The following is a 27712-nucleotide window of genomic DNA, read 5'->3' as shown; positions in this document are numbered from 1 at the left end:
CATGTGGGTTCTAATCCAGGTGTGGCCAGAGGTATAACTTGTATGACTCAGGGCAGGAGATTCAACCTCTCCAGTTTTATGTTTTCTTAAAAATCTTTATGTATTTGACAACTGTTCACTGAATGCCTCCCCAGCACTAGATTCTACATTACAGAAAGAAAATACTTTGATAAATGGGACAGGTGAGGTCACTGATTTCATTAAGATTATATTCTAGTGGAAAAGACAGGTATTTGAACAAGTAATCCAAGCATGAAGAGATGGGGAAACAGGAAGGATCACACTGTAGGAACAGAGAGCAAGGGAACTCGGCTCCTAGTCTAAAGGGTTAGGAGTCACTGTCCAAGGAACTGACACAGAAGCTAAAAGTCTAAAAGATACATGGGAGGAAGCTGAACAAACTGTAGGAAAAAACGTACTTGGCAGAGCAAAACAAGGCAAGGAAGATAGTGCAGGACCATGGTGTGTTCAGGGAACTAGTCAGGTCTGGTATAGCTGGACTGGAGAGAGGAGAGGACAGGGCAGGAGTAGAGCTGAAGCCCAGGCAAGGGCCAGATCTAGGAGAGACCCAGGAACAGCGGGAAGAAAAGGAGGCTCTCTCTAGGGAAAAGGGTAGCCATCCAAGGGTTTAGGGAGCAGAGATACAATTATACATCTATGTTTAAAACAAAGTCCTGCTGAAGAACGGAGCCAGTATTAGAGAGAGCAGAAGGGGATTTCAGGGATATTAATTCAGGGATTGTGATTACCCTGGAGATTGTTGGAGTAGTTTGTGGTAGAAGGTCTGGAAAGAAAAGAAATTTTTAAAAGATTTAAGTAAAAGAATGTTTAAAACTTACAACAAAGTCTAATATGTAGGAGGGATAAGCAAAGTAAGAGAGAAAGAAGTTCTCTAGTTGTAAAATAACTAGAGAGTCATCCCTGCCATGTATGATCGTGTGAATAAAAATATAAATGTGACAATTAAGCATCTCTTATACTGCCTAGTGCATAGCAGAGACTCAAAAGACTGAAAATGTTTATCTTTAGAGTGAAGTAACAATTCACACTTCTTACAAGTGATGTGAAGTTGAATTTATTTCTGGGTCAAATCCCTTATCTTTGCACTCTACCATTGGGTGCAAAGACTGCAGTTCACCAATGCAAATGGAAAGGAATGTGGCAGGACACTGTGTATGTGGAAAGAGTCTACACTGTGACCTCCAGATTATGAATGCTCCACCTTTATATGCTGGCAGCCAATAAAAAATATTATTTGAAAATATATATCAATCCGTTTGGTGAGATTTTTCTCTTAAATTTATGAAGACGATCAAGATTATGATCTTGATCATTGTTTGTGTTCTTTTCCAGGGAGTCTGTTTTTACTCCTATGGATTATACCTTTCTGATGAAACCTTTTGGGATGGAATAAAATCTTGAGACTCTGCATTGGCACCTCCAGTGGCCAAGACAAAGTTCTTGGCGGGGTGCCATAGAACTGCGGTTTACCCACACACAAGTTAGGCATAGATGGAGATGGCCACACAGAGACCTCTCTGGTGGGCAGGGCACAGGAGAACCATCCCACAACAGAAGAAGCCTGTTTTACTTCCCTAGCTATAGACACAGACCATCACTATCACCAAGGAGGAAAGTGGTGTTTCTGTATTATAGGTTAATACACATACATTTAGACTTCATATCTACGAGCATGCAGATCTAACAAAAGAACAGGAGTTGAATGGGCTTTTTTCTAAATTTGTAAGACCTTCATATCTTTATAAAGAATTATTCTCTCTGAATATTCTGAAAGACAGGGGAGTCTGCCTGCTACAGTCTGTAGAGTCGCAAATAGTTGGACATGATTTAGGACTGAACAACAACTCTAAATATTCTGTTGTGCCATTACAGCGGAGCTCTATGTTACTCAGGAATTAAATAAGTGGGGAAATTTGTATGGAGAAAAACTTACTCTTGAACATTCTTTAAATCACCCACAAAGAATGGTATATGTGGTTTTACATGTACTTTGTGGTCTTGCAATAAGCCTAACATGGTCAGGCTTTCTCAAGCATTTAGACAAATTCCTATCCCTTTAGTGGAGAAACCAGATGAAACACTAGGCCTCCGTATAGTGGTTAGTTTTTAAAAAATAAATGGTTGTCTGTCTTCTGCTTTTTCAAAACAATATATACAATGTTTAAAGGTTGCTTTCTACTTACATTTACTACAAAACATTGGCTACATTACCCATGTTTTACAAAACATCCTTCAGCCTTTCTTATATCCAATAGTTTGTATCCCCTACCCACTACTCACCACTACTTCGTTCTGCACATCTGTGAGTCTACTTTTCAGATTTATTTTCAAACACGTTAGTTGAGTAAGTTAAAGCTATTCAAATCTACTGCATACAAAAGAAACATACTTTTCTAAATTTCTTTTCAAAATCAACATTCAAAATACTGTTCTAATTTTTAAAACCAACTTTGAAGACTAATCTGAATCAATTTATTGTCTAATTTAACTAGTAAATTACATAACTCTTTTGCCAGGTCATTTGAAACAGTAAAACATCATTGGTCTAATTAGTCATCCTTTTAATGAACTGGAATATTAAATGTGCAGAAAAGAGGGGGGAGTAATGTAAGATTTCCCTCCTCTTTTCTCACTCATACGTGTACATTAATCCAAATGAATCCCAAAGTCACATCCTTCTAACCTTTTATTCATTCTCATTTAATTTTAGAACTGAAAAACAAGTCCAAGATTATCTGCCATGCCAGATATCTTCTCTTTGCCCTTCTGGATATACTTTCTTCCTTCTCCACCATGTTTATGGCCTCTGTGGGATGGCCTAGGGACCACATCAACATGCCCCCTTACTTTCTGTCTTCCTGTTGGGGTCAACAAATGGGAAGCCCTGGCAGGAGATGGATGGAAGGAAACAGAATGAGATCCATGAACTTATTCCCCTGGCTCCCTCCTCTTAAATTTTCCCAGATACAATCACAGTTTCTTCAAGGTGTCCTCCTCTGCAGGACTCTGCTTAAGTTCTACAGATGCCCCCTTCTCCCATTTCTTTGGATCTAGGCTGAAAACAATGCATTTAATAGCACCCAACTCCCATAACTTGATAACACTCCTGAAATATTTTCATTTCTGTATACTGTTTGTTTGATTTCTAAATGCTACAATTTAATTTTACACATGAAAACACTGAACCTGAGGAAACATGGCTGCCAAGTTCCAGGTAAGACAACCACTAGGCAGCCCGTGAATGATGGTGGGAAGAAACCAGAACATTCCATTGCCAGGAACGGAAGCTTCTCTGAAGCAAATTAAACAGACAAAAAGATGGACCACAGAGCAGGGAAGTTCAGAGGGACTGACTTGGAGAATGGGAGGAGGCAGAGTCCAACCTTTATTATCAGGAATGTGTCTCTTTTCTCCATCCCTCTCCTTAGCTCCAGGATGACAAGCAGGCTGTCCCCACAGAACAGAAAATGCAACTACTAGAAGCTGTATCTTTACTCATCCCAAAAGTTCTAGCAAAGTCCCAGAGGAAAGTATTTTAAGTTAGCATTACTCAAAGCCCACCATGAACAAATTAGATGAAACCTGAGTGCTCTAATCAAGACAGCTGGCAATTCCTGAAGTAAGGAAACAGGGTCAGCCCCACCCACAAAACATAGACTCAGGTGGGGAATAGATGATTTCTAGAGAAACAGGCAGAAAGCAGAGAAAAAAAAAAAATATTCCTTAGAGATAGGAGTAGAAGGTGTGTAGAACCAACAGACAACTGGTATACCAAAGCAAGACCGGAATCAGTTATCTGAACCTAATTCAATTTATGTTTCACTATACACATACAGAAACCAAATAATCTGACAAACCTAAATCTTATTCCATAGAACCTAAAGAAAATAATCGAACTGTACATACCAATGATCAACATTAGTCTTATAGTTACAAGTCACAGAAAATTATCAGATACATTATCTCATTTATTCAGTTATTCCAGATTCGGAATTCCATATACTTTTCCATTGGCTTTTTTCAAGGTCAGACAAATGTTTGTGAACTTTGAGAATCCAAAGATTATTTATAAATGCTTCAATGGTGTTCACATGTGGTTGAGAAACTATAGTGTACACATTTCATAAGAACTCATGCTTGTCAGTTTTATTGTGCTAAGAATCAGTGTGGAAATTCAGCCAGAGACCCATTAGGATATATTTCTGGGTCAAAGGCCAAAGTTCTTGGAATGGTCATGTCTTCTTTTCTGCACACTGCATTTTGCCCAGGCCCCAGGTGTAACTCTAATACTAAAAATGTAGCTTCCTCACTCCCCGTGAAAACCACTGACCAAGGCTTTTGCCATAATATTGCAGAAAATCATGGATATGTCTACTTACCCAGAAATGCGTGGTTAGTTTAAAAATCAAGATGCCAAGGCTGGCAGACTCTCATGATGGTTTTGAGGTAAACTGTGGGTTTGCTCTGGTGAAATTTAGAGGTCAGAAAATACATGAAGTTGACCCCATGATGAAGTATTTAATAAGCTGGGGAAGAAAACAAACTTGGTGTGGATTCCACTCAATTTAGACTGAAAACTAGAACTTGATTCAGAAGACTAGGAAGAAAGACAAAACACAATAAGATGAAAGAATGAATTTGTTTTGCCCTTTCTTGATAATACAAATAACCTTTTCAATATATATATATATATAAATATATATATAAGCATATTTAAGTTTATATACATAAATTATATCTATATATAAAACAGTATATAAAAGTGCATATATACAGTTTCAGACATTTTCTAAATTTCTCATTTATGACAATAGATGGATTGAAGATTTCCAAAATTTGCAACTGAAACTCACATCATGTGATATTTTCACATGTACTTTTCTAAATGGTGATAGCAACCATGGATCAACCCCAGTTGGCAGACATGAGGTCAGTAATCCCCATGTCAGAGTTTATTTGGTGCTGCTAGTTAGAAAAACTGAAGTTGATATGTCTGTCAAAGCTCAAAACTATTTTCAGTGCATTTCACATCAGAGGCAGGTGGAAATGCCCACTCTCTGGAGGAACTGTCTGTGAAAACTGATGACAGAAGTGATATGAGGACAGGAAGGGAGAAGTCAGTAAGCAAAAGGTGACTGTAAAATCTTGAGCCTCTAGCTGTGTGTTCACTCAACTATGCTTACAGAGCCCTTTGCTTTTCTACTGACTACAAAACAGTAGGAAAGAAAACAGCCGAAGTCAGCTGCTTTCTTGCACCAATCAGTCACTGAGCAATACAAGAAGTAAGCATTTTAGGGGATGCAATTTCATTCTGCAAAGCGTTGGGAGGTTCCCCTTAGTCTATAAACTGTTTCTAAGGGGATTAACCAAAAATAAATTCAAAAGAACCTGATTAAAATCTCCTAAGTACTTTCGGAATTTAAGTAGAAATGAAATGCAGGTCTGGTAACCAAGATTCAGTCACAGATGAGTCAGATCCAGAACCAGTTTAGACAAATATCAGTGCATCGTACTGCTCAATCTGGAGTCTCCGCATTTTCCAAAAAAAATGACTCTGTGATATCATTTAAGATTCACACTCAGTCTACATATGAACTTTGACATGTTAGCACTGTGTTGGAAAGAGGATGCATACAAATAGATTTGTCAGAGGTTGAGAAGCAAAATAAGAGCTACTGTTGCGGGAGGAAAAATATTGCCTTGCCTAACTGCTGACATAATGTCTAATGGGTTAAGGCAAAGTTAAGGAACAGATCAGACCTCAACATTCAATCTCTGAGCCTCGTGTTTTGAGCTTTACATTCTGAACATAGACTCCCACAATATTATAGTTCACCATCATCATTTCAGGAAAGAATACGGGGAAAGAAAGAGTTGTCAGGAGAGTTAATTTTCATCACAATATGGTTAATATTTATTTTCTAGCAAGTCAGATAATGTATGCAAGATACATATGTCAAGTAAGCACCGATATAATACGTTAAAACATTTGCATGCGTAGATGCACAGAGAAGACTTTTCTATTGTTATCATAAAGCATGTTGAACATGCAAAGAAAAAAATAAAGAACCCTATCCCTAAAATGTTGTGTAATCTGAAGATACAATTATACTCTACCTAGGAGAATGACAGACACCCATAAAATGGGTTATCCACAAATACTATAACAACAACAGTAAAAAATCCTATGAATACAACTAATTTTCTGGGACTAAAGGTATCTAAAGGTGAATCCACATTATCTTTGTTTCACATTTTATATTCTTCCCTAAAATGCTATTCCTTTAATAAAGACTAACTAATTTGCATTCCAAAAGTGTGAGGTGAATCAAAGTTTGTCACCCTTGTAATCTAAGTGTAAAAGATTATCACAAGTACAGGCAATTTATAAGCAGATTGCCTTACACCCAGAGTCCTTGGGGACCTGTCACTAGCAGTAAGGGATAGTTGAGATTTCAGGTCAGTTACAAATAGAATTAGGCAGAGAATATTTATACACCTGTTCCCATTTTCTCCATTTTCTTTTGAAATTGAGAACATACTTGAGTCACTTTGAAGTGATATTATTGACTTGCATAACATTTTTTTTTTTTTTTTGCTCTGCAATGTGAATGTGCGTTTTTCAAATATCAAGCCTTTGATCTGAGTTGCGCCACCAGAACACTCTATAGAGGCTGGAAACCATTTCTATATAAGGGTTTGCTATGCTGAGGGGAAGACTACTCTAGCTTGGAAGAGGTTGGAAATATCCCATCAGAAAGCTCTTTTCAGTCCTCCTCAGCCTAAACACTTTACTGAGAGGGGTCAAACAGCTAGAACAAAACCCAAATTATGCAATGCTTCCACATGGAAGCTAAGCTAAGTGGAAACTCAGAAGTCACCAACTGGACTCCTTAATGCAACAAGGGTCAAATAGTAAAAATGCCCTTAAAAAGCAACAGGTACATTCTCCTAAATCCTACTGATTTTCACAAGTTGTCCAATGAGTTTAAAAGACTAGACTCTTAGGTATCATTATAGAAACTAAATTGAACTATTCAAGAAGGAGGGAGTGGTAATAACAGTGGTGTGGTCGGTCCAAACTTTGAACTCTCAAGCAACCAGCCTGCAAACTACAAAGCACCAGATGGTTTTATAAACTTGAAGGTCTATAAATCTTTCCTTAAATTTTTCAAAAAAAAAAGTTGTTTTCTTTGTGGGATTGAGGAAAATGTTTGCCTTTGAGTATCTGAGCCCCCCAAACCCTAATAGCTTTTTAAGTGTTCTTGCTCTGCATGCAGGAGACAAGCAGAACAGAGGCCAAGAGAGCAAGCTCAGAGCGCAGCGTCATCTGGCAGCTGTCTTGCTGGGGAGAGAAGGCTGAGCTTCTCTTTCTCAACCTTGACTGTCTCACTGTAGTCATCACAACTTAATGAAGTTCTAAGATTTTAAACATTCATGGACTGAGTTTACAGATTCCTCCTTCAAATGGAAAAGTAATATATGTTTCTGATTTTCAATTACAACTCCAAATCTCCAGTTTTTAAATCATATTCAGCAGTGGCCAGAAAGAGGGAATGATGGGGGAAAGACTTCCCTGATTTTGCTATTTAGTCACTAATTTGTGTCTGATTCTTTTGCAACCCCTTGAACCGTAACCAACCAGGCTCCTCTGTCCATGGGATTTCCCTGGCATGAATACGGAATGGGTTGCCATTTCCTTGTCCAGGGGATCTTCACCACTCAGGAAATCGAACCCGGGTCTCCTGCATTGGCAGGTGGGTTCTTTACTGCTGAACCAGCAGTGTAACTGTAATTTGTAATGGAGTCAACTTTATCCCTACAACTTTTAATGTGTGTGTTTGAACTACCCATTTCCCACATCCTACCAGGTAGAACATGCAGGAAGAGTATAGAAAATTGAAGGGAAATAGGGGCAGACCAAAGAGCGATTGGTAGGCACAATGCAAATTGGCTCATTTCACTTGTCAAGGTCTGTGTACACACCTGTGTGTGGAGCATCTGTGTGCCAACTTTGTCAGGATGGGATTCAATCAGGCAAGAGTCTGCAAAAAATATGAGGCTTTGATTTTGCTACAAAAATTAGTGAATTAGAAAAGGGCAACTGTTCTTGGCTGACCCATCTATCTTACATAGTTTGGCCACTGAAATATGTAAGCATCCCATTATTTCATGTTCTTACATCCATTTCCTGCTCTATTCAACCCTTCATTACACATCACCTTAACTTCCTTCCTTCCTTGCTTCCCAGATTTCTTTCTTCCTTATGTGCATGAAACCCTTGTCTCCTTGTATATCACAATGAGACTAAGATCAGCATGGATATAAAAATTGCTTTGTAAATTATGAAGCTTTGAAACAATTTCAATCTTGATTATTTATTCATATGCCAAAATATACAAAATATAGAGTGTAAAGGAAGACATGAGAAATGCTAAATCCTGATGGCTTACCCTTAGAAAAGTATGCTCAAGATCATTTAATAATCACATCAAAGTATATTAGGAATTATTAGACTAGAGAGGTTTCAAATTCCATGGAAAATGGAAAAGAAAACATGGAATGACTTCAAGCTTCAAGGTACATATAACAGGAACTTTCAATAATCTGGGTTGTTGAGTCCTGAGGTGGGTCATTAAAGGAGACTGTGGACTGACTTCCCAGGAATTGTATAAGGAGCAGAATGGTCACCATCTGATGTGGTTCCCACTTTGGAACCAAGCAAAAGGGCAGAGAGAAATCAGGTCACCCCAATCCTATTTTCCAGTTCCAAAATTTGATCAAAGCATTAATTTTTAAAAACTCTTATGCAAAGTCCCTATAACTTTAATACAAACACCCACATTTTAAAATGTAAAACTACCTACAGAATGGAAACGTAGTTGAAAATTCCAGCTATTATGGTAAAAAATAATAAAAATATATTTTCAAATAAAACATGCAGTATACAACACATATTTATTTTAACAGCAGCCATTTCAGATGAGACTTCTGTTTATAAGACACCCCCAGAGGTTCAAAAATCAGAGGTGGTGATAGCAAAACAAGAGCAAGTTTCTCAGTTTTTGCATGTAGCTCTACAAAGGCTTTATGATCTGAAGTGTCCAGAAGAGAAAATATATTTCAGCCCCATGAAAAATGTCAAACCTTTTAGTGGCTGGTCATCATAACACACTCAGAGACCTTCCACAGTAAAGTTAATGACATCTTTTTTAAAAGATCGTTCAGCTAACCTTTATGTATATCTGTATGAATATATTGATGTCTTTGTATTTATATTTGTTGAATATTTTTATTTAAAGAAAATGAAGGAGGAAAATTAAAATTCTCTTTGATTTGAAGGTTTGTGAGGGATTTTCATGTTTTTCATTCACATTTTACCCTGAAAAGAAGAGAATTAGGGTAACAAGATAAGTCTAATTTTTTTATCTTCAGTCACTGGAAAATGGAAACCTGACTTTGGTTTCATGCTGGTCATTTATTTTGTGGGGGGTGTTTTGTGTGTGTGTGTGTGTGTGTGTGTGTGTGTGTGATGGGCATATGTATGCAAGCATAAGACAGCCACTGCTGCTCAAGCAGCCTGAAAAATTTCACACACCCCCGATCTAGTCCTGACAAGAGGATCCAGCTTGGAAAACAGAACCTCCCCCTCAGTGCTTCCCTCAGCCTCGTGGGTCTCCTTCAAAACACAAATGATATGGGGGAGGCTTTATTTCACACAGGTAGGTTCAAGTGATTAGGTTCTTTGTCACCTCTGGGGACTAAGCACCCAGTTATAACATTTGTATGGAAGCTGACTTGTTAAATTTGCCCTCAAAGATAAGGAACCCATCAAAGCACTAGAAAGAGGAGAAGCAGGGTCCTCACTTAATAAAAGTGAGGCCAGAGGCTGAGGGGCTATTCATCCACTGAGAACTACTTAATTATTAATCCTTTTGCTTAAGTGATATTTAAGTATCAAAAAAATCTCCATTTTGCCTTTCTCAGTAGATAATGCAAAGTTTTTCTTTTTCCTATGTAGACACCAACATGTATAAATCAAATGTCATGAATAGTGACTAGCAAGCAGAGTATTTTTTGAGACAGAATGGGCAAATAAAACTGTAAGATATTTAAAGTATATAACATGATAATTTGATATATGTATGTATTTTTTAAAATTTATTTTTAATTGGAGTATAATTTCTTTGCAATGTGTTGGTTTCTGCTGTACAACGATGTGAATCAGCCATAAGTATACATGTATCCCCTCCCTCTTGAATCCCCCCACCTGCACCCCATCCCACTTCTCCAGGTTGTCACAGAGCACTGGGTAAGCTTCCTGTGTCACACAGCCACTTCCCACTGGCATCTATTAACATTTTACATATGGTAATGTACTACGTGTCAACGCTACTCTCTCAATTCAACTTGCCCTCTCCTTCCCCCATTGTATACACAAATCTGTTCTCTGTGTCTCTCTTCCTACCCTGAAAATAGGTTAACCGGTGCCATTTTTCTAGATTCCATGTACACACATTAATATACAATATTTGGTTTTCTCTTTCTGACTTACTTCACTCTACATAACAGGCTGTAGGGTCATCCACCTCAGCTCAAGTGACCCGAATTCGCTTCTTTTTAAGGTTAATTAAAATTTCCTTTTAAAGATGTACCACACCTTCTTTATCCATTCCTCTCTCAATGCATATCTAGATTGCTTCCATGTCCTGGCTATTGTAAACACTGTTGCAATGAATTTTGGGTACACATGTCTTTTTGAACCATTGTTTTCTCAGGGTATATGCCCTATAGTAGAATTTTTAGGATATATGGCAATTTTGTTAGGACTTCCCTGATGGCTCAGCAGCTAAAGAATATGCCTGCAATGCAGGTGACATAGGAGATGGTTCAATCCCTCTGTCAGGAAGCTCCTCTGGAGGAGGAAATGGCAGCCCACTCCAGTACATTGCCATTTCGACCTGCCCTTCTGAAATAGTGCTGACCCTCATTTACATATGTATTAGAAAAGATTTTCCCTGTGTATTAATAAGTCACATACTGTCATCTGACATGTTTACCTTTTATTTTTTGAAGAGAACACAGGTAAGTTCCAGTCTCTTCAGTTCAGTTCAGTTCAGTCACTCAGTTGTGTCCGACTCTTTATGACCCTATGAATTGCAGCATGCCAGGCCTCCCTGTCCATCACTATCTCCCAGAGTTCACTCAAACGCACGTCCATCGAGTTGGTGATGCCATCCAGCCATCTCATCCTCTGTCATCCCTGTTTGCTCCTGCCCCCAATCCTTCCCAGCATCAGAGTCTTTTCCAATCAGTCAACTCTTCGCATGAGGTGGCCAAAGTACTGGAGTTTCAGCTTTAGCATCATTCCTTCCAAGGAACACCCAGGGCTGATCTCCTTCAGAATGGACTGGTTGGATCTCCTTGCAGTCCAATGGACTCTCAGGAGTCTTCTCCAACACCACAGTTCAAAAGCATCAATTCTTTGGCACTCAGCTTTCTTCACAGTCCAACTCTCACATCCATACGTGACCACTCTCTTAGCACCAATTATACAACACAATTTTATCAGTTATAGTCATCATGCTATTCATTAGATCCTCAGACCTTATAATTTTCATATGTTAAAATGTATAACCTTTTACAAACCCGTCCCTATTTCCCCCACTCTCCAAGCCCTGGCAATCACTACCTACGCTGTTTCTGAGTTCCACTTTTTTTTCTTTTTAGATTCCTTACAATTGAGATCACACAGTAACTTGTTTCACTTAGCATTAGGCCCTCCAATTTCATCTATGCTGCCACAAATGGAGGATTTTTTTTTAATGGGTAAATACAATACACACACACACACACACACTTACACACATATATATATACATAACACATCGCATTGTTGTAATCACTTTACCTGCTGACAGATATTTAGACTGTTCCCATAATAGGTTGTCTAGGCTACTGTGAATATTGATGCAATGAACATGGGAGTGCAGATTTCTCTTTGAGATAATTATTTCATTTCCTTTGAATATATATGTAGAAATGAATATATATCCAGAAGTGGGATTAATGGGTGCATGACAGTTGTTTGTGGAATTTTGTGAGAAACTTCCAGAAGGTATTCCATGGGAGTTGCACCAATATATATTCCTACCAATAATCCATTAAGACCTCCATTTTCTACACATCCTCAACCACACTTATTTCTTACTTTTTGGTAAAAGCCATTTAAACAGGAACGAGGTGGTGTATGTTGTACTTTTGATTTCACTTCCCTGATAGTGATGTTGAGCATCTTGTCATATACTTCCCGGGCATTCTGTATGTCTTATTTGGGGGGAAAATTGCTTATTCTGTAAAAAATAGCATGCATTTTGTATACTGTATTTGAATATATAAAACTCAGTTACCTATCCATACATCAAAACAAATTACAGAAATACAAATAATCCATTTACAATTGCATCGAAAAATAAAATACTTAGAAATATATTTAAGCAGGGTGTTGAAAGATCTATGTATGAAAACATTCAAGACACTCATGAAATAAATGTTTAAAAGACACAAAAGGAAACATATTTCATATTTATGGACTGGAAGAATTAACATTTTTAATACATCCATACTACCCACAGCTATCTACATATTCACTGCAGTCTCTTTCAAAATTCCAAGGCATTTTTCACAAAACAGAAAAAAAAAATTCTACAACTTGTGTAAAACTGTTGTTGTTGTTGTTCAGTTGCCGGGTCCTGTTTGTCTCTTTGTGACTCCACAGCCTGCAACACACCAGACTTCCCTGTCCCTTACCATCTCCTAGAATTTGCCCAAGTTCATGCTCATTGAATTGGTGGTGGCATCCAACCATCTCATCCTCTGCCAGCCTCTTTTTCTTCTGTCTTCAATCTTTCCCAGCATCAGGGTCTTTTCCAATGAGTCAGCTATTCACATTAGTTGGCCAAAATATGGGAGCTTCAGCTTCAGCATCAGTCCTTCTGAAGAGTAAATGGGGTTGATTTCCTTTACGATTGACTGGTTTGATCTCCTTGGTGCTCAGGGACTCTCAAGAGTCTTCCATAGCACCACAATTCAAAAACATCACTTCTTCAGCACTCTGCCTTCTTTATTGTCTGTCCAGCTCTTACATGTGTACATGACTACTGGAAAGAACACAGCCTTGACTATACAGACCTCTGTCAGTAAAGTGATGTTTTTGCTTTTAACACACTGTCTAGGTTTGTCAGAGCTTTCCAGCCAAGAAGCAATCGTCTTCTAATTTCAACAGAGAAGAACAGAGAAGCTAGAAAGAAACGCACACCCATATATTGTCGGTTAGCTTATGAAAAAGGAGCCAAGAATATCCAGTGGGGAAAGGACAAGCCTTTCAAAATGGCGCTGGGAAAACTGGATAGTCCTATGAAAAAATGAATCTGTGCCCCTGTCTTTTACCATACACAAAAATCAACTAAAAAGGGATTAAAAAGTTGAACAAAAGACTTGAAGCGATTAAACCCCTAGAAGAAAACATCAAGGTAATCTTCTTGCCATCGGTCTTTGCAATGAGTTTTTTGGTTTCACACCGAAAGCAAAGGCAACAATGGCAAAACCTACAAGTGGGACCACATCAAACTCCAAATAAAGGAACATCAGCAAAATCAAATGGCAATTCACAGATTGACAGCAGATATTTGCAAATCATATATTTGATAAGGGCTTAATATCCAAAGATCTCAAGGCAAAAAACCACAAATAATCCAAATTTTTAATGGAGCATAAGAAAAGGAACAGTTTCACTAAATCTGAAGATTAGACTGTAGATGAGAGACACAGCAAGTTTTTCCTTCGAGAACAACAAAAGCCTGTGCCTTCCTGGCATTACTTTCTTCATTTCCACTCAATGTTTGACAATTACAGTTCACTGAGTACATTCTTCAGTCAATAACAATCATCCCACAGTGAGCTATAATATATACTAAGAACAGCCCCAATGGGGGGAGGGGAACTACTATTTGCATCCTTACTAATGAAGCATATCAAAAGGAAGGTAATTTCCCAAGTTTACCACTCCATTGTTTTCTATGTTTCATTTCAAAATTGAGCCACCTAGTAAGGAAAATTAGCTAAGAGACCTCAATAATATATAGATACAGGGTGAAGTAGGCCAGAAAGAAAAACACCAATACAGTATACTAACACATATATATGGAATTTAGAAAGATGGTAACGATAACCCTGTATGCAAGACAGCAAAAGAGATACAGATGTATAGAACAGTGTTTTGGACTTTGTGGGAGAGGGAGACTGTGGGATGATTTGGAAGAATGTCATTGTAACATGTATAATATCATATAAGAAAGGAATCGCCAGTCCAGGTTCGATGCAGGGTACAGTATGCTTGGGGCTGGTGCACTGGGATGACCCAGAGGGATGGTATGGGGAGGGAGGTGGGAGGGGGGGTTCAGGATTGGGAACACGTGTACATCCATGGTGGATTCATGTTTACGTATGGCAAAACCAATACAATATTGTAAAGTAATTAACCTCCAATTAAAATAAATAAATTTAAAAAAGGGAAAAAAATAAAATCAATTTTAAATGGGAGCATTAATGGTTTATAATTTTGGGGCAATTTATTACTACTGTTGTAACTGTAGTCCTTTTGGTTCTCTACTGCATCAGGATAATAATTAATTATAAATATTAATAGCAACATAGGGACACATACTACTAAATTTATAGTGAATAGAGAAAGACATAGAATATATTAGTCAAGAAGTCAAAGTATTGGAAGCCAGCAATGGTAGTAAAGGAAAGGACAGTATTGCCTTGAGAGGAAGGAAGGTTGTCAAAGTTTCTTGAAACAGCAAGAATGAGCCAGCTGTGAGGAATTAGCTTAATTTGGAAACCAGAAACTCTACCAGAAGAAATTTAAGTTCATAAAAATATTACGATGCTAAAACCCAAAATTTAGACAAAGAATAGGGTAGAGTCGGGTATATAGACATTCAAAGTTCTCCATTGCTTAGTGCATCAGGCACTCAAGGACCACCCTCACTGAAGTCTTTCTTTATTGCTCAACCTACAGGTACCAGCATGGAGAAAGAGACAGCTCTACTCCACAGGCAGTTGAATCCTCTTTTATGGCCTCATGGCTTTCCTTAAGAAGCATTCCATGCAGCAGATTTCCTCCACCCCATCCCATCAGGCTGACTCCCCACGGTCAACAGGAGTCCTCACCCTGGGATCATTCCGCAATCCCCATGGCTCCAGCTCCCAGCTTCCGTGGACACCAGTGGACTTACAACCCTGTCCGAGGTATGAAAGGCTGCAGCATGGCTTGTCTATGTGGTTCTCACTCCGTTCAGACTGTCACAGATTAGTGAGTTCACTCTCCAACTGCTTCAAATGCCTCCCCCATCCCAGTGGATGGCCATGGACGCGGGGATCTCTCCCCTGCGCTTCAGCTCCCTCATCCCCAGGTGCAGGCTGGTCCCACTTGCTCTCCTCCTTCTTTCCCCTTCCTCCTTGTCCCTTCTTTCCTTTGTCCTACCAAGTTCTGTGTGGATCCGGATGTTCCTTCTCAGTAGTCAGGGAGTCCTGCCAGGATTCACCTGGTCTTCTGTGAGAACTGCGGCGTCTTTGGACGTTCTTGATGCATCAGTGGAGAGAGGTGTACCCCACTTCCACCTACCCCTCCGTCATCCTGTCCACCCCTATTTGGGCATGTATTAAAAACGAGTTTCCCTTCTATTAAGTAACATTGCTACCATCACACATGTTTAACTTTTGCTTTTTGAGGAGAACACAGGTAAGTTCCACTCTCTTCAGTTCAGTCAGTCATTCAGTGGTGTCCCACTCTTTGTGACCCCAGGGACTGTGGCAGCACAGGCTTCCCTGTCCATTACCAACTCCCAGAGCTTGTTCAATCTCATGGTTAGATCTCATGATTAGATCATGAAGCTCAAACTTAGATCCTCAGACCTTATTAATTTTTTATACATGAAAATATGTAACCTTTAAAAATCTCTCCCTATTTGTCCTACCCTCCAGTCTTTGGCAAACATTTTTCTACTCTGAGTTCCATCTTTTTTTTTTTTTAACTGCTTATAATTGAGATCATATGGTATTTGTCTTTCTCTGACTTAGTTCACTTAGCGTAATGCTCTCCAGTTTCATCCATGTTGTCACAAATGGAAGGATTTCTTTCTTTTTCTAATGGCTAAATAATATTTACCTATATATGTCACATCAGATAGTTTTAATCCATTCACCTGTTGAAAGATTGTTGTTTCTATACCAAGGCTACTGTGAATAATGCTGCAAGGAACATGGGAATACAGATCTCTCTTTGAGACAATGTTTCATTTCCTTTGACTATATATCCAGAAGTGGGATAAGGGATCACATAACTATTCTCTTTTAAATTTCTTGAGGAAACTCCACAGTATGTTTCCGTGGGAGTTGCACCGGTATCCATCCCTACCAACAGTGCATAAGCACTCCTTTTCCTCCACATCCTCAATAACATCTGTCATTTCTTACATTTTTGGTACTAGACTTTCAAAGGGGTATGAGGTGATATCTCTTGTGCTTTTGAGCCGCATTTCATTTGATTATTACTGATGCTGAGCAGCTTGTCATATACCTCTAAATCATCTGTATGTCTTATTTATGGGAAAGTGTCTATTCTTTAAAGATGTAGCATACATTATGTTTACTATATTCCAATATATGAAACTCAGTTGCCTACCTATATATCAACAACAAGCTATCAGAAAATGGAGTAAATAAAACAATCCCATTTACTATTGCATCAAAAAAAGATAAAACACTTAGAAATAACCTTAAGCAAGGTGTTGAAAAATTTTATAGATATTCTTTAAGACATTGATAAGAGAAATTTTAAAAGAGTTAAAGATATGCAAAGTTAGGTTATCTATTTATGTGTTTCGTGAGGGAGGATTTCTATTACTATAAACTTCCGTCTTAGAATTGCTTTTGTTGCATCCTATAGGTTTTAGATCATCATATTTCATTGTTCTTTGTTTCTAGAAATGTTTTGATTTCCCTTATTTCTTCAGTAACTTGTGCATTATTTAGAAATTTTTTGTTTAATCACCATGTGTTTGTGTTCTTTAATTTTATTTTTTTTTATTATCGATATCTAGTTCACAGTTTTGCAGTCAGAGAAAATGCTTGAAATAATTTCAATTTCCTTAAATTTACTGAGGTTTGATTTGTGACCCAAGATTTGGAAAATGTTCCGTGTGCACTTGAGAAGAAATTGTATTGTTCTGCATTTGGATGGAATGTGCTGAAGATATCAATTAGGTCTGTTTGCTCTAACATTGACTTTTAGGCTTATGTTTCCTTACTACTTTTCTATTTTGTTGACCTGTCCACTGGTATAGGTGTGGTGTTAACATGCCTACTACTATTGTGTTACTGTCAAATTCCCTTTTAATGTCAGTTAATGTTTACCTTATGTATTGAGGTGCTCTTATGTAGGGTACATAAATAGTTAAAATTGTTATGTCTTTTTCTTGGACTGGTCCCTTGATCATTTGGTAGTGTCCTTCTTTATCTCTTATAATTGTTTTGATTTTAAGGTCTATTTTTTCTGATATGAGAATTCCCAATCTGGCTTTCTTTTTTTCTACATTTGCATGGAATATATTTTTCCATCCTCTCACTTTCAGTTTGTATGTGTGTCTAGGACTGAAGTGGGTTTCTTGTAGACAGCATATATATGGGTCTTGTTTTTGTATCCACTCAGCCAGTCTGTGTGTTTTGGTAAGAATGGAAGAAGATAATAGCAAATAAAGCAATTGATAAAGGATTGCTTTCCAAAATACAAGCAGCTCAAACAACACAGTCATCAAAAGCAAAGGCAAGAACTGCAAAAATAAACTAGTGAGGCCACATCAAACTCAAAACCTTCTGCATAGTAAAAGAAGCCATCAGTAAAATGAAATGACAACCTATGGAATGAAAAAAAAAATTGCAAATCACATATTTGGTAAGGGCTTCATATCCAAGTGTATATAAGAGACTCATGCAACTCAGTAGGAAAAGAAATCAAAACACTCCAAATTATTAAATGAGCAAAGGAAGAGTAAATGTTTTGAAAAATCTGAAGAGTAGACTGTAGATGACAGACCCTGTAAGGTTTTCCTTCCAGAACAAAAGCCTGTTTCTTCCTTGCATTGCATTCTTTATCTCCAACCACTTGTTGGGTGGTTGCAGTTCACAGTATACATCCTTTACTCAATAGCAATCACCCGACACTGAGTTATATGTGCTAAGAATACCCTACTAATTATAAAAACTAATAATTATATACTTAATCTTGAGGCATCTAAAATCCAAGGTGATTTTCAGAATTTTACACTCCATTGTTTTCTACATTCTTTTTCAAAATTGAAACACCTAGTATGGAAAAATGAGTACGGGACCTCAACAATACATGCATAGAAAGTCATTTAAAACTGGGAGCATTACTGGATTATAATTTGGGGGAATGTATTATTACTAATACTACTGTAATTTTCTTCCTTTTAATTCTATGCTATACTAGGTTGATATTTATTTAAAATAGTAACACCAACATAGAGGCACATGGTACTCTATTTACAGTAGATTGAGAAAGACAAAGCTTATATGGCAGGAAGTGATATCATGGAAAATTAGCAATGGTAGCAAAAGAAGGGGCAGTACTGCCTAGAAAGAAAGCAGAGTTCTCTAATTTTTTGGAGAAAACAGGAACAAGCCAGATGGGAGCCAACCAGCTTAAGCTGTGTACCAGAAACTGCACCAGAAGGAAAATGAAGTTCATAAAAATATGCTGATGCTAAACGCCAACATTCAGACGGTAAGAGAATAGGGTAGGGTTTATGTAGATGCTGAAAACTACTCAGAGAGATAGACATGGAAGCAAATACACTAATGAGTATCAGAAAGATCAAAGCACAAAAGGGTCTGAAATTAAATCGTAAAGGGACTTGGTAGTCTGATCAAAAGAATAAGAGAATGAAATTAGAAAACCAAAATATAAAGACTTGTGCACGTCGTAGACCCAGAGAATGCTCAGCAGAGAAAATTTCAGCCTTAGTGACCAGCGAACGGAAGCCTCCAGCATCAGGAACAAAAACCCTGGGCAGGACTCACGACTGTGTGCTTCTGGGAACAGCCTCAGTTTCAAAGTTTGGGCGCTGTACCACCTAAAAGCGAACGCAGACAAGGATTATAGCTTGCTATGACACTGAATCACAGACAGTAGTGTTTGTGAGTTTACTTTTCTCATTCAATTATAAAGTTAATGAACCACTAACCAATGATAATTGACACCATCAGTTTCCAGTCAGATAGTCTTTAGTCATACAATGGATATATGAACCTGTTATATGATCGCCAATAACAGTTTTAATAATTAAGTTTATTGATGTTTAATTGAAGGGGAATTGCTTTACAATACTGTACTGCTTTCCGGCAAACATCAACATGAATCAGCCATAGGTATACCTATGTCTCCTCGCTCTTTAACCTCCTTCCTGCCGTCATTCCCATCCCATCCCTCAAAGTTGTTACAGAAAAATATGGAAGGCTTCACAAATTTGTGTGTCATCCTTGGGTAGGGACCATGCTAATCTTTTCAGTATTATTCCAAATTTTTAATATATGTGCTACCAAAGCAAATACATGAATAACATTTTAATAGAATAAAATATATAGTCATCTACCAATAAATGATCAATTACATTAGGAATGTGGGTATTCTGTTATATTTACCAGCTCTTATAAAATTGAATTTTTTAAGGTTCAAAGTTCCATGAATGAATTAAACATATTTTTATGCATAACACATGTATACATGCTCATAAATATATGCACACAAATACATCTATGTTATACAAGCTATTATTCTCCTAGCCTGTCACAATAAGATCTTTAGTTGATGAGAGATATAGTTCCAAATTTCTCCAACTTATATGTCTTCCTTTGAGAATCTCCTCTTTTATTTTCATTACCTAATTTTAACTAACCATTTTGTCTTAGATACTATGCCCCTTTAAACTAACTAAGAGCAGAGAAAACCTAATAAATGCTGATATGTTATCCTTAATTAAATTACCACTCTTCTGGTAAATTGGAAAAAGAATCATGTTCAGATCTCATTCAGGAGGATAAAATCTCTATTTTATTAGTTCTCTTGTCCAATCTCAATTCTTGCTCATTTCAGTCTTAAATTCTGTTTGCATACAAAGGACACACAGGAAAAGTAATATTAAAATCGCACTTGCAAGAGTCTATGATTTTATGCTTCTGTTGGCCAAAGGTAGGGCCAGGAATAATTTCTGAAATATTACATACATCATGGAAGCATGAAGTCTAGTTCTATTATCAAAGAGGAGATGCTTGGAGATGGTTCAAAAACTAAGCCCCTTGGGTTGTCAGGATGTACCCCCGACCAGACAGATAAATTTTGTCCCTAAAGAGTCAAAGTCAGGAAACGGCAGGCCTTGTTCGCAGAGTCGATGATGTTGTCCTGGATGCTGACCAGGTAATATTCTTGTATTACCATTTGGAGATTTATTTGCTACTTTCTCGAAGAAACAAATGTAACGAGAGGATTAAAGATGAATAAAAGTAGAAGAGCTGTCAAGGTGCCTAGAAGAAAGGCTAGCCAGGAGAACCAGGCCCCCACACTGATAATTGTCAAAGACTGTAACAGTGAGTGCTTTATAGACAGAGCAGAAGAAGTGGATAAAACCAGTGTTCTAGGGTCACTGCTGTTTTGCAGTCAAAGACAAAATATTTTTCTCTTTAAGCAGAGTCATCACAGCTCCTGATGTGGTCCCGGTTACACACATGCAGACCGAGGGCCACAGGCATGTGTGATGTGACATCAGGAAGTGAACAGATGAGTGTATTGGTGCCCAGTGACCTGCATCTGCTAATAATGGGACCTGGGGAAAATTACTTGCCCTCTCCAAGTCATCACATCTTCATTAACAGAACTTGATGATCATAGTGAAGATTAAGTCTATCTCACAGGGTTCCTGTGAAACACAAATTTTAAGATGTTTTAAAGCTTTTGGGAAAGTATCAAAGACATGCATGGGGTTACTAAGGTGAGTGAGCAGATCCAAGGTACAGTATCCTTTTTCTCTTGGTATTCTCTTTGTACTCAAAAGTAGCGATCAGTCAGTCATGTGTTTACTCTTACCCCAGTGTGATGGTAAACCACACAGATCAACTGGACTTTTCTTGTCATTTCAGTGTCTAAAATGCAAGCATTAGTCAATGTAGAGTGAAAAATTACAAACTCCTAGAGGGCCTTGTTGCCAGAGTCTGCGGAGTCCCAACACTAAACAGTCTTAAAAAAATGGCCTAAACACTCTGGCTCAGAATTAAGTTCCAAATGTTTGCAGAGCACAGAAGTACTTCTGGGAGAAATACAAAATTACAGGGAGTAACCTACTTCTCCAACTCTCTATCTGTGCAAATATTATCTTCCATTTAAATTGACACAGAATGTGATCCTTCTTCCCCATCTCGGCTACTATAGCACCAACTCCTGCTCAGAGCAACAGGGAAAGAGAAGCCTTCCCTTCACCGGATGGATTTGATAAACTCAGGTGACTAGATCATCTCAGAACGGTTCATGTTTTTATTTAAACAGGTTCCTGCCTGCTCCTGCTGATGGTCATGTCAAATCTGCTCCTGTGCCAAGGCAACTCATGCCCGTCCTGCTGTCCTGACGTGTTTGACATCCCCCTGGAATCCCTTACACACCTGTTTCTCAATGCCTCCAGGCTGTCACATGATATCGTTAACCATACCACCATAATGTTCCATGAGTTTGTAAGTACTGTGTGGTGGTGGTTTAGTTGCTAAGTCATGTCCGACTCTTGCGACCCCACGGTGTGTAGCCCTCCAGCCTCCCAGATGGACCCTTTGCATAAGTGTTGGGCTATAGTGTCCTTTCAACAAGAAGGCTGCATCAGCCAAAATTCAAATAACACAGTGTCTAGGTCAAAGAAGCCATCAGCTCATAAGATGTGGAAATCGAAAAAAGGACTAGTTTTGTGAAATCCCTACGATTCCTTAGAAATGTAATAACTTTTTCAATTTCCTTTCATTCATTTTCTTTTGTAAATTTTTAAAATAAATGATTTTTGTATTTGTCAGCCAAGAATGCCATAAAAGAATACAATAGACTCAGTGGAATAAACAACAGAATTTTATTTGCTCACAATTCTGGGGGCTAGAAGTCCCAGATCAGGGGGCCAGCAAGGTGAGGTTCTGGTAAGAACTCTTTCCTCCCATGCTGGATTCTCTGTTCGTCCTCACACAGGGTCGGGGGTGGGGAAGAGAGATAGAGGAAAAGACACAGACACACAGAGGTAATTCTCTGGTGTTTCGCTTCATGAAGACACTAAACCTATTGGATCAGTGTTTCACCCTAAGAGCTCAGTTAACATTAATGGGCTTCCCTGGTGGCTCAGATGGTAAAGAATCTGCCCTCAATGTAAGAGACCTGGGTTCTATCCCTGGGTCTGGAAGATTCCCTGGAGAAGGGAACTGCAAGCCACTCTAGTAATCTTGCCTGAGAAATCCCATGGACAGAGGAGTCTGGTGGGCTACAGTCCATGGGATCCCAAAAAGTTGGAACCCTTTTCAAAACACAGCACTTTGGCAGTTAGGTGTCTAACACATGAACTTGAAGAACATACATTCAGCCCACAATACTACCTGACACAAAGCACTTTTAGGTGGGACTGGGGGAAAGGAAGCGTGTTGATTTTCTGGTCCTTCAGTGTCTCTCTGGGCTTTCTTCTCCAGGCTCAGAGTAAATAGCCAATAAATGAGAACTGCTCTGCAGTGAACTGGAAAGATGGAACATGTTAAACAAAGCTGAATCCCGGTCACAGAATCAAATAATGGTAGTTTTATTAAGGCTACAAATTATTATTTTAAGATTTGCAGTGAATAGCTTTAGAACTGCAATAGAAAGGGAATTTACAATTGGAAACAATTATTCTCTTTCTGAGGAAAGTATTTGAAAGTTGTATGTTAATTCTTTTAGGTCAATCAAGGAGCACACAGTTGAGCAGACAGCTAATAAAAGGCGGTGTTAAAGGTTTCTATTAAATTCATGTAGTTCTTTTTACTCACTAGTTTTTTTCATCCTCCATTTTTGACTGTCCATTTTTTTAAAAACTCTTCCAAGTAATCTCTTGAAATGTTCATAACTTTCGCTAAAGATTACTTTTTCTCTATCAATGTGTTAGCTAGATTTCTCTAGTCTTATTATTCTCAGTCCATTGCTTAGTATTTCCTATAACTTTATGCCATGTTTTTCCACCGTACCATTTTGTCACCATAAACAGCATTGTATTCTGCACCTGGGATGAACACTAAGCTTTTTGTGTGCGGATCAGAGATAAGTCAGAGTCATAATTTATAACTCCTTGCAAGGAAATATATTGGCTCTAACCCACAGTAAACAAGAGATTAAATGGTTAAATATAGGTGCATGCGTGCATTCTAAGTCACATCAGTTGTGTCCAACTCTTTGCAACCCTACTGACTGTAGCCCAACAGGCTCCTCTGTTCATGGGATTTGCCAGGCAAGAATACTGGAGTAGGCTGCTGTGCCCTCTTGCAAGGGATGCTCCTCACCTAGGGATCAAACTTGAGTCTTCTTATATCTTCTGCATTGGCAGGAATGTTCTTTACCACTACTGTCATCTGGGAAGCACCAAGTATTGGTACAAAAGTACTATATTTGGTTCAAATACTAAAAAGTAAAAAAAAAAAAAAAAAGATAATAAAATTGGAGAAGGCAATAGAAGGGAAAAGGTTGAACTTAGAAAAGTTAGATGTAAAATCATTTTTATAGAGACAATGTATAGAAACATTATGAAAAGAATGACTTTCAAATTTTGTGATTCCCCTCATAAAAAAAAAAAAAAATTACAAGGCTGTTAAACATGTTAATGTTCTGGTAATGGTTTCATCCACCGAATGCCCAACAGCCCTAACTAATTGCCTGATCACTTTCAGGATGAAAAATATGCCCAGAACCAACCATACACTATCAATGCCACGAAAAGCTGCCATACCAATTCCCTCCATACTCCCCAAGAAAGAGAAAAAGCCCTAAGGATGAACGTGAGTCTTTCACCTGGGTTTTTCACCAGATCAAATGAGAAAGTATATAGCTTACCAGGCTTCATAATATTAGAGGGAATGGTAACTGTACATGCAGAAAAAGGTGGAGGAACTGTAAGCAATTGAAGAGAAATTATATTATGCAGTTGATGAAGCATGAGCGAAATCAAGGGATGACTAAAAATCGGTAGTAGCAACATAAATAACAGATCCATAAATTGTCCATGTAGACAACTTTAGCTCAACCAATGCATCAGACACAGGATTGCAACTATTATACTGTACAAAAACAGGAAATGAATGGGAATTTCCATGTGTAAAATATAAGATTGCAAAATTCATGAATATGTAAGAAACACACCCAGTTTTGAGTACTCCCTGTTACTAGTGACTCCTACTTGGGAGTCCTATACTGCACCACCCAAGCCACCACATCTGCCTTTCAAGGCTCTCCTGATTCTGCTTCTACTTCTCTGACACCTCCTTCATTCGTCATTCTCAATGACTCTTCTGTCACGTTTTATTTTTAATTTGTAAGTCTCCCCCACAATGGCCTATAAAACATTGCTTTCCTTCTCATGGCCACAACAATTGCCTCTGTTCTGAGGACAACACAATTTACATATCAAGCCTCAATCATTTATGGCAGCTCCAAATTTTCACCATTATAATCTCTCCTTTCTGATTTCCTGCATTATCTTTTGTCCTAACATTATTTAAAATATTTTCACATGCATTCCCCCTTAAAATACTATCTTCTCTCTTTACAACTTTCTTAATGATACCAGCATTCTTTTCCTCTGTTAAACTCATTAATAATGAGGGTGATCAAGTAAAGGAAAAAGGTCAAAGAGGAGGAAGAGGAGGGATTGTTCAATACGCTTAAATTTAAAGATTATTGAGAGTTACTACATGGCCATACATTTTACTCAGCACTTTATGTGCATTACTATATTTAATCCTACTCAGTTCTCTGTTCTTTACCAGTAAAACAGTTCATGGCTGTAAAGAAATCAAGCATATTAACTAGAGATCTTCAGCCTCCGGGATTTTCAGGCTCAATTCTGCTAGTAGTGGTGAACTAGGGGGGACCCTCCACTGTGAATCCCACTGATGCTGTTACTAAAGACAATGCTGTGCCGTTTTCTCCCCGGACACATGTCAACAAAACAGACTCTTCTGATGTCAGCAGGCGGGTGGTGTGGGATCAGCTGAGGAGAGAAGCCTGTTTAGGAATGTCGTGTCTTCTTCCTTGTCTCTTTGTTTTAATATCATGAAACAAATTATCAATCAAAAATCAACACAAAGGACTCATCTGATTCATTAATACGAATGGATCGCTGGGTGACAATGATGTGGGCACAGGTGGAATCCCTCTTTCCTGGGTCAGGCACTGCAGGCATATACTGACTTGCGTAAATGCTTAGATTCTCTCACGCAAATATACAAACATAAAAGAACTCACTGAGTGGTGGTAGAATTTCAGAAGAAAAAAGAAAATTCTTCATAAATTAGAATGCATTAGAAGAATTAGTTCCTAATATAACCTAGATTTTTAATAATTCAGCATAGTGTGAACTAATAGCTTACATTTTATACTTTTGCAACTTTTACTACCTTCAAAAATCTCTGCATGCAAATAGGAATAACCAAGAGTTTTTTAGGTCAGCTGCTCTGAGCAAAGATCACATGTTACCAAAACCACTGAATTATGTTTATTTTAATCAGATTGTTTCTTCTGGTTGCTTAGAATGAAGACCTTAGTAAGTGGATACTCATGTTACTGTACTCCTGGCATAGACCTCTGTATCTTCTAGTCAAGGACCTGCAGAGTATGAAAGAAGTCTCAGATACTATCCTATCAAGTGCCAAAGAGAACATGAGAAAAATAGAAGAACTTCAAGCATTCATAGAGAGGCAATTCAGCCAGGTGAGCATCCTGCAGAGGGCTTTCTTGCTTTGTTCATGAATGAAAGAGGTCACCTCTGTAATGCGCATGGTGTTTTGAAATATATCTTTTTGTAAGAAAAAGGTTCATGACTTGTATATTCTAGACTGCTACTACATAAAGCAGGAGCCTAGTCATTCATAGTGATAGATTCTACTGTAAAGGAATCAGAACTTCACTGCAGTTTTTGACATGTGCAGCCTACCCTGCATTGCACACAATTCCACCAAAAGCTTGCCTCTTCCTTGGCACAGGTGGTTGAAATATTTTCAAGAGTAAGAGAACTAGAGAACAGAATTTCCAAGATCAGCATTTTCTTCAAAGTAACCCAGGACATATGCTATTGAAGTTCCACTTGTCTTCTTTTTCTGTTCTCCTCAAATCAAAAGATGAGAGTCGGAAGGAAGAAAAGAGAAAGTTAAAACTAATCTTGAGTTATGTTTCTACATTTTAGATTCCTAAGAGTTTTCTCATAGGCTGGCTTCAAAATCCATATCTAGAGTGTTTTATATTCATATGTCTTCTCCAAATCTTAATTTGATAATTATAAGGAAAAAGATATGCAAATACTAATAAAACACATAAGAACTCATTATTTTTTGGGTATTCAGGTTATTTATCCAGTAATACGGACAATATTCAAGGCTCGCATTTACTGGTCAGGACTCGCATCCCTGGTGTCCAACGATGAAGATGTGCGTCATTCTGCATTTTACAAGCTGTTCATGTGCCTGTATAGGGATTCACGTAAACTTGACATGTACACCGAGATCCTGGCGTGCCGAATCACCAACACGTGCTAAATCCACATCCATCCCATCCAGCTCTGAGGTGGTCACGATGATATATCCCACAGCAAGCTTCTTGGAAATTTATAGCTTTTTAATGCATGCTCTGTGAAATGGGTCTCCTCTTAAAAAAATAAACACAGACTCTGTAGAGGTGTCAAAATCTAAGAGGGAAATTCCTTAACATTTCTTATCTTCATTTAATAGAAAATCAAAAGGAAATCGACCCCGACAATTGAGAGAATGAAGCTCCTATTAAAATTAGTCACAAAAAGCAGAAGCTGGCATTACAAAGAAGACCATTAAGAGATTGTGTAAGAATCACAGCCAATTATTCTGGGTCAAGTTATTAGAATCAAGGTATTAGACAATTGTTCGTGGTTCTGGTCATGCTACCAAGAAGACTGAATTCTCAGGATTCTTTATGAAAGGAACCACAAACTGTCAGCCAACTATCACAGTGTTACACCAGACAAGATAAGTGCTTTGCACTTTTGTGTAAATAGCATGAGGTTTACTGAACTGTGTTAAGATTGTTAGGATGCTGTCTTAGTCCTTCTGGGTTGCTATAACAAAAAGCAGAGGCTTAAAAACAATGGAAATGGATTTCCACAGCGTGGTCATGCAGGGTCCTTTATGGTCACACACTTCTTACTGTGCCCTCACACGGAGGGAAGGCTCGGGAGTTCTGTGAATTTTTTATATGTAAAAGCACTCATCTCATTGAAGAGGCTCCATCCTTATAACTCCATCACCTCACAAAGGCCCCACCTAGGGT

At 38.2% G+C, this 27712-nt stretch overlaps 1 protein-coding gene and 1 non-coding gene across 4 annotated transcripts in view; one reads left to right on the top strand and one right to left on the bottom strand.

Annotated features, from left to right (window-relative positions):
* LOC113881587 (placental prolactin-related protein 3) overlaps positions 1-27102 on the top strand; it is a 64957-nt gene extending 37855 nt beyond the window's left edge. For 2 of the 3 annotated variants that reach the window (XM_027524634.1, XM_027524633.1), the window contains 5 exons: positions 15107-15336; positions 21704-21885; positions 24091-24198; positions 25949-26128; positions 26758-27102. In XM_027524634.1, the coding sequence (XP_027380435.1) occupies positions 15107-15336; positions 21704-21885; positions 24091-24198; positions 25949-26128; positions 26758-26949 (892 nt within the window). In that variant the 3' untranslated portion in view covers positions 26950-27102. Of the gene's footprint in view, positions 1-15106; positions 15337-20852; positions 21886-24090; positions 24199-25948; positions 26129-26757 lie in introns of those variants that run through there. The other variant, XR_003508085.1, reaches the window with a different exon arrangement.
* LOC113882372 lies at positions 19611-19717 on the bottom strand. Its single transcript, XR_003508379.1, has one exon. It is a non-coding gene; the product is annotated as a U6 spliceosomal RNA (small nuclear RNA).
* Positions 27103-27712: the final 610 nt, after the last annotated feature.

This window comes from Bos indicus x Bos taurus, chromosome 23 (genome assembly GCF_003369695.1).
Source record: "Bos indicus x Bos taurus breed Angus x Brahman F1 hybrid chromosome 23, Bos_hybrid_MaternalHap_v2.0, whole genome shotgun sequence".
In the NCBI taxonomy this organism is placed as follows: Eukaryota; Metazoa; Chordata; class Mammalia; order Artiodactyla; family Bovidae; genus Bos; species Bos indicus x Bos taurus.
This window is presented reverse-complemented; position numbering and strand designations above follow the sequence as displayed.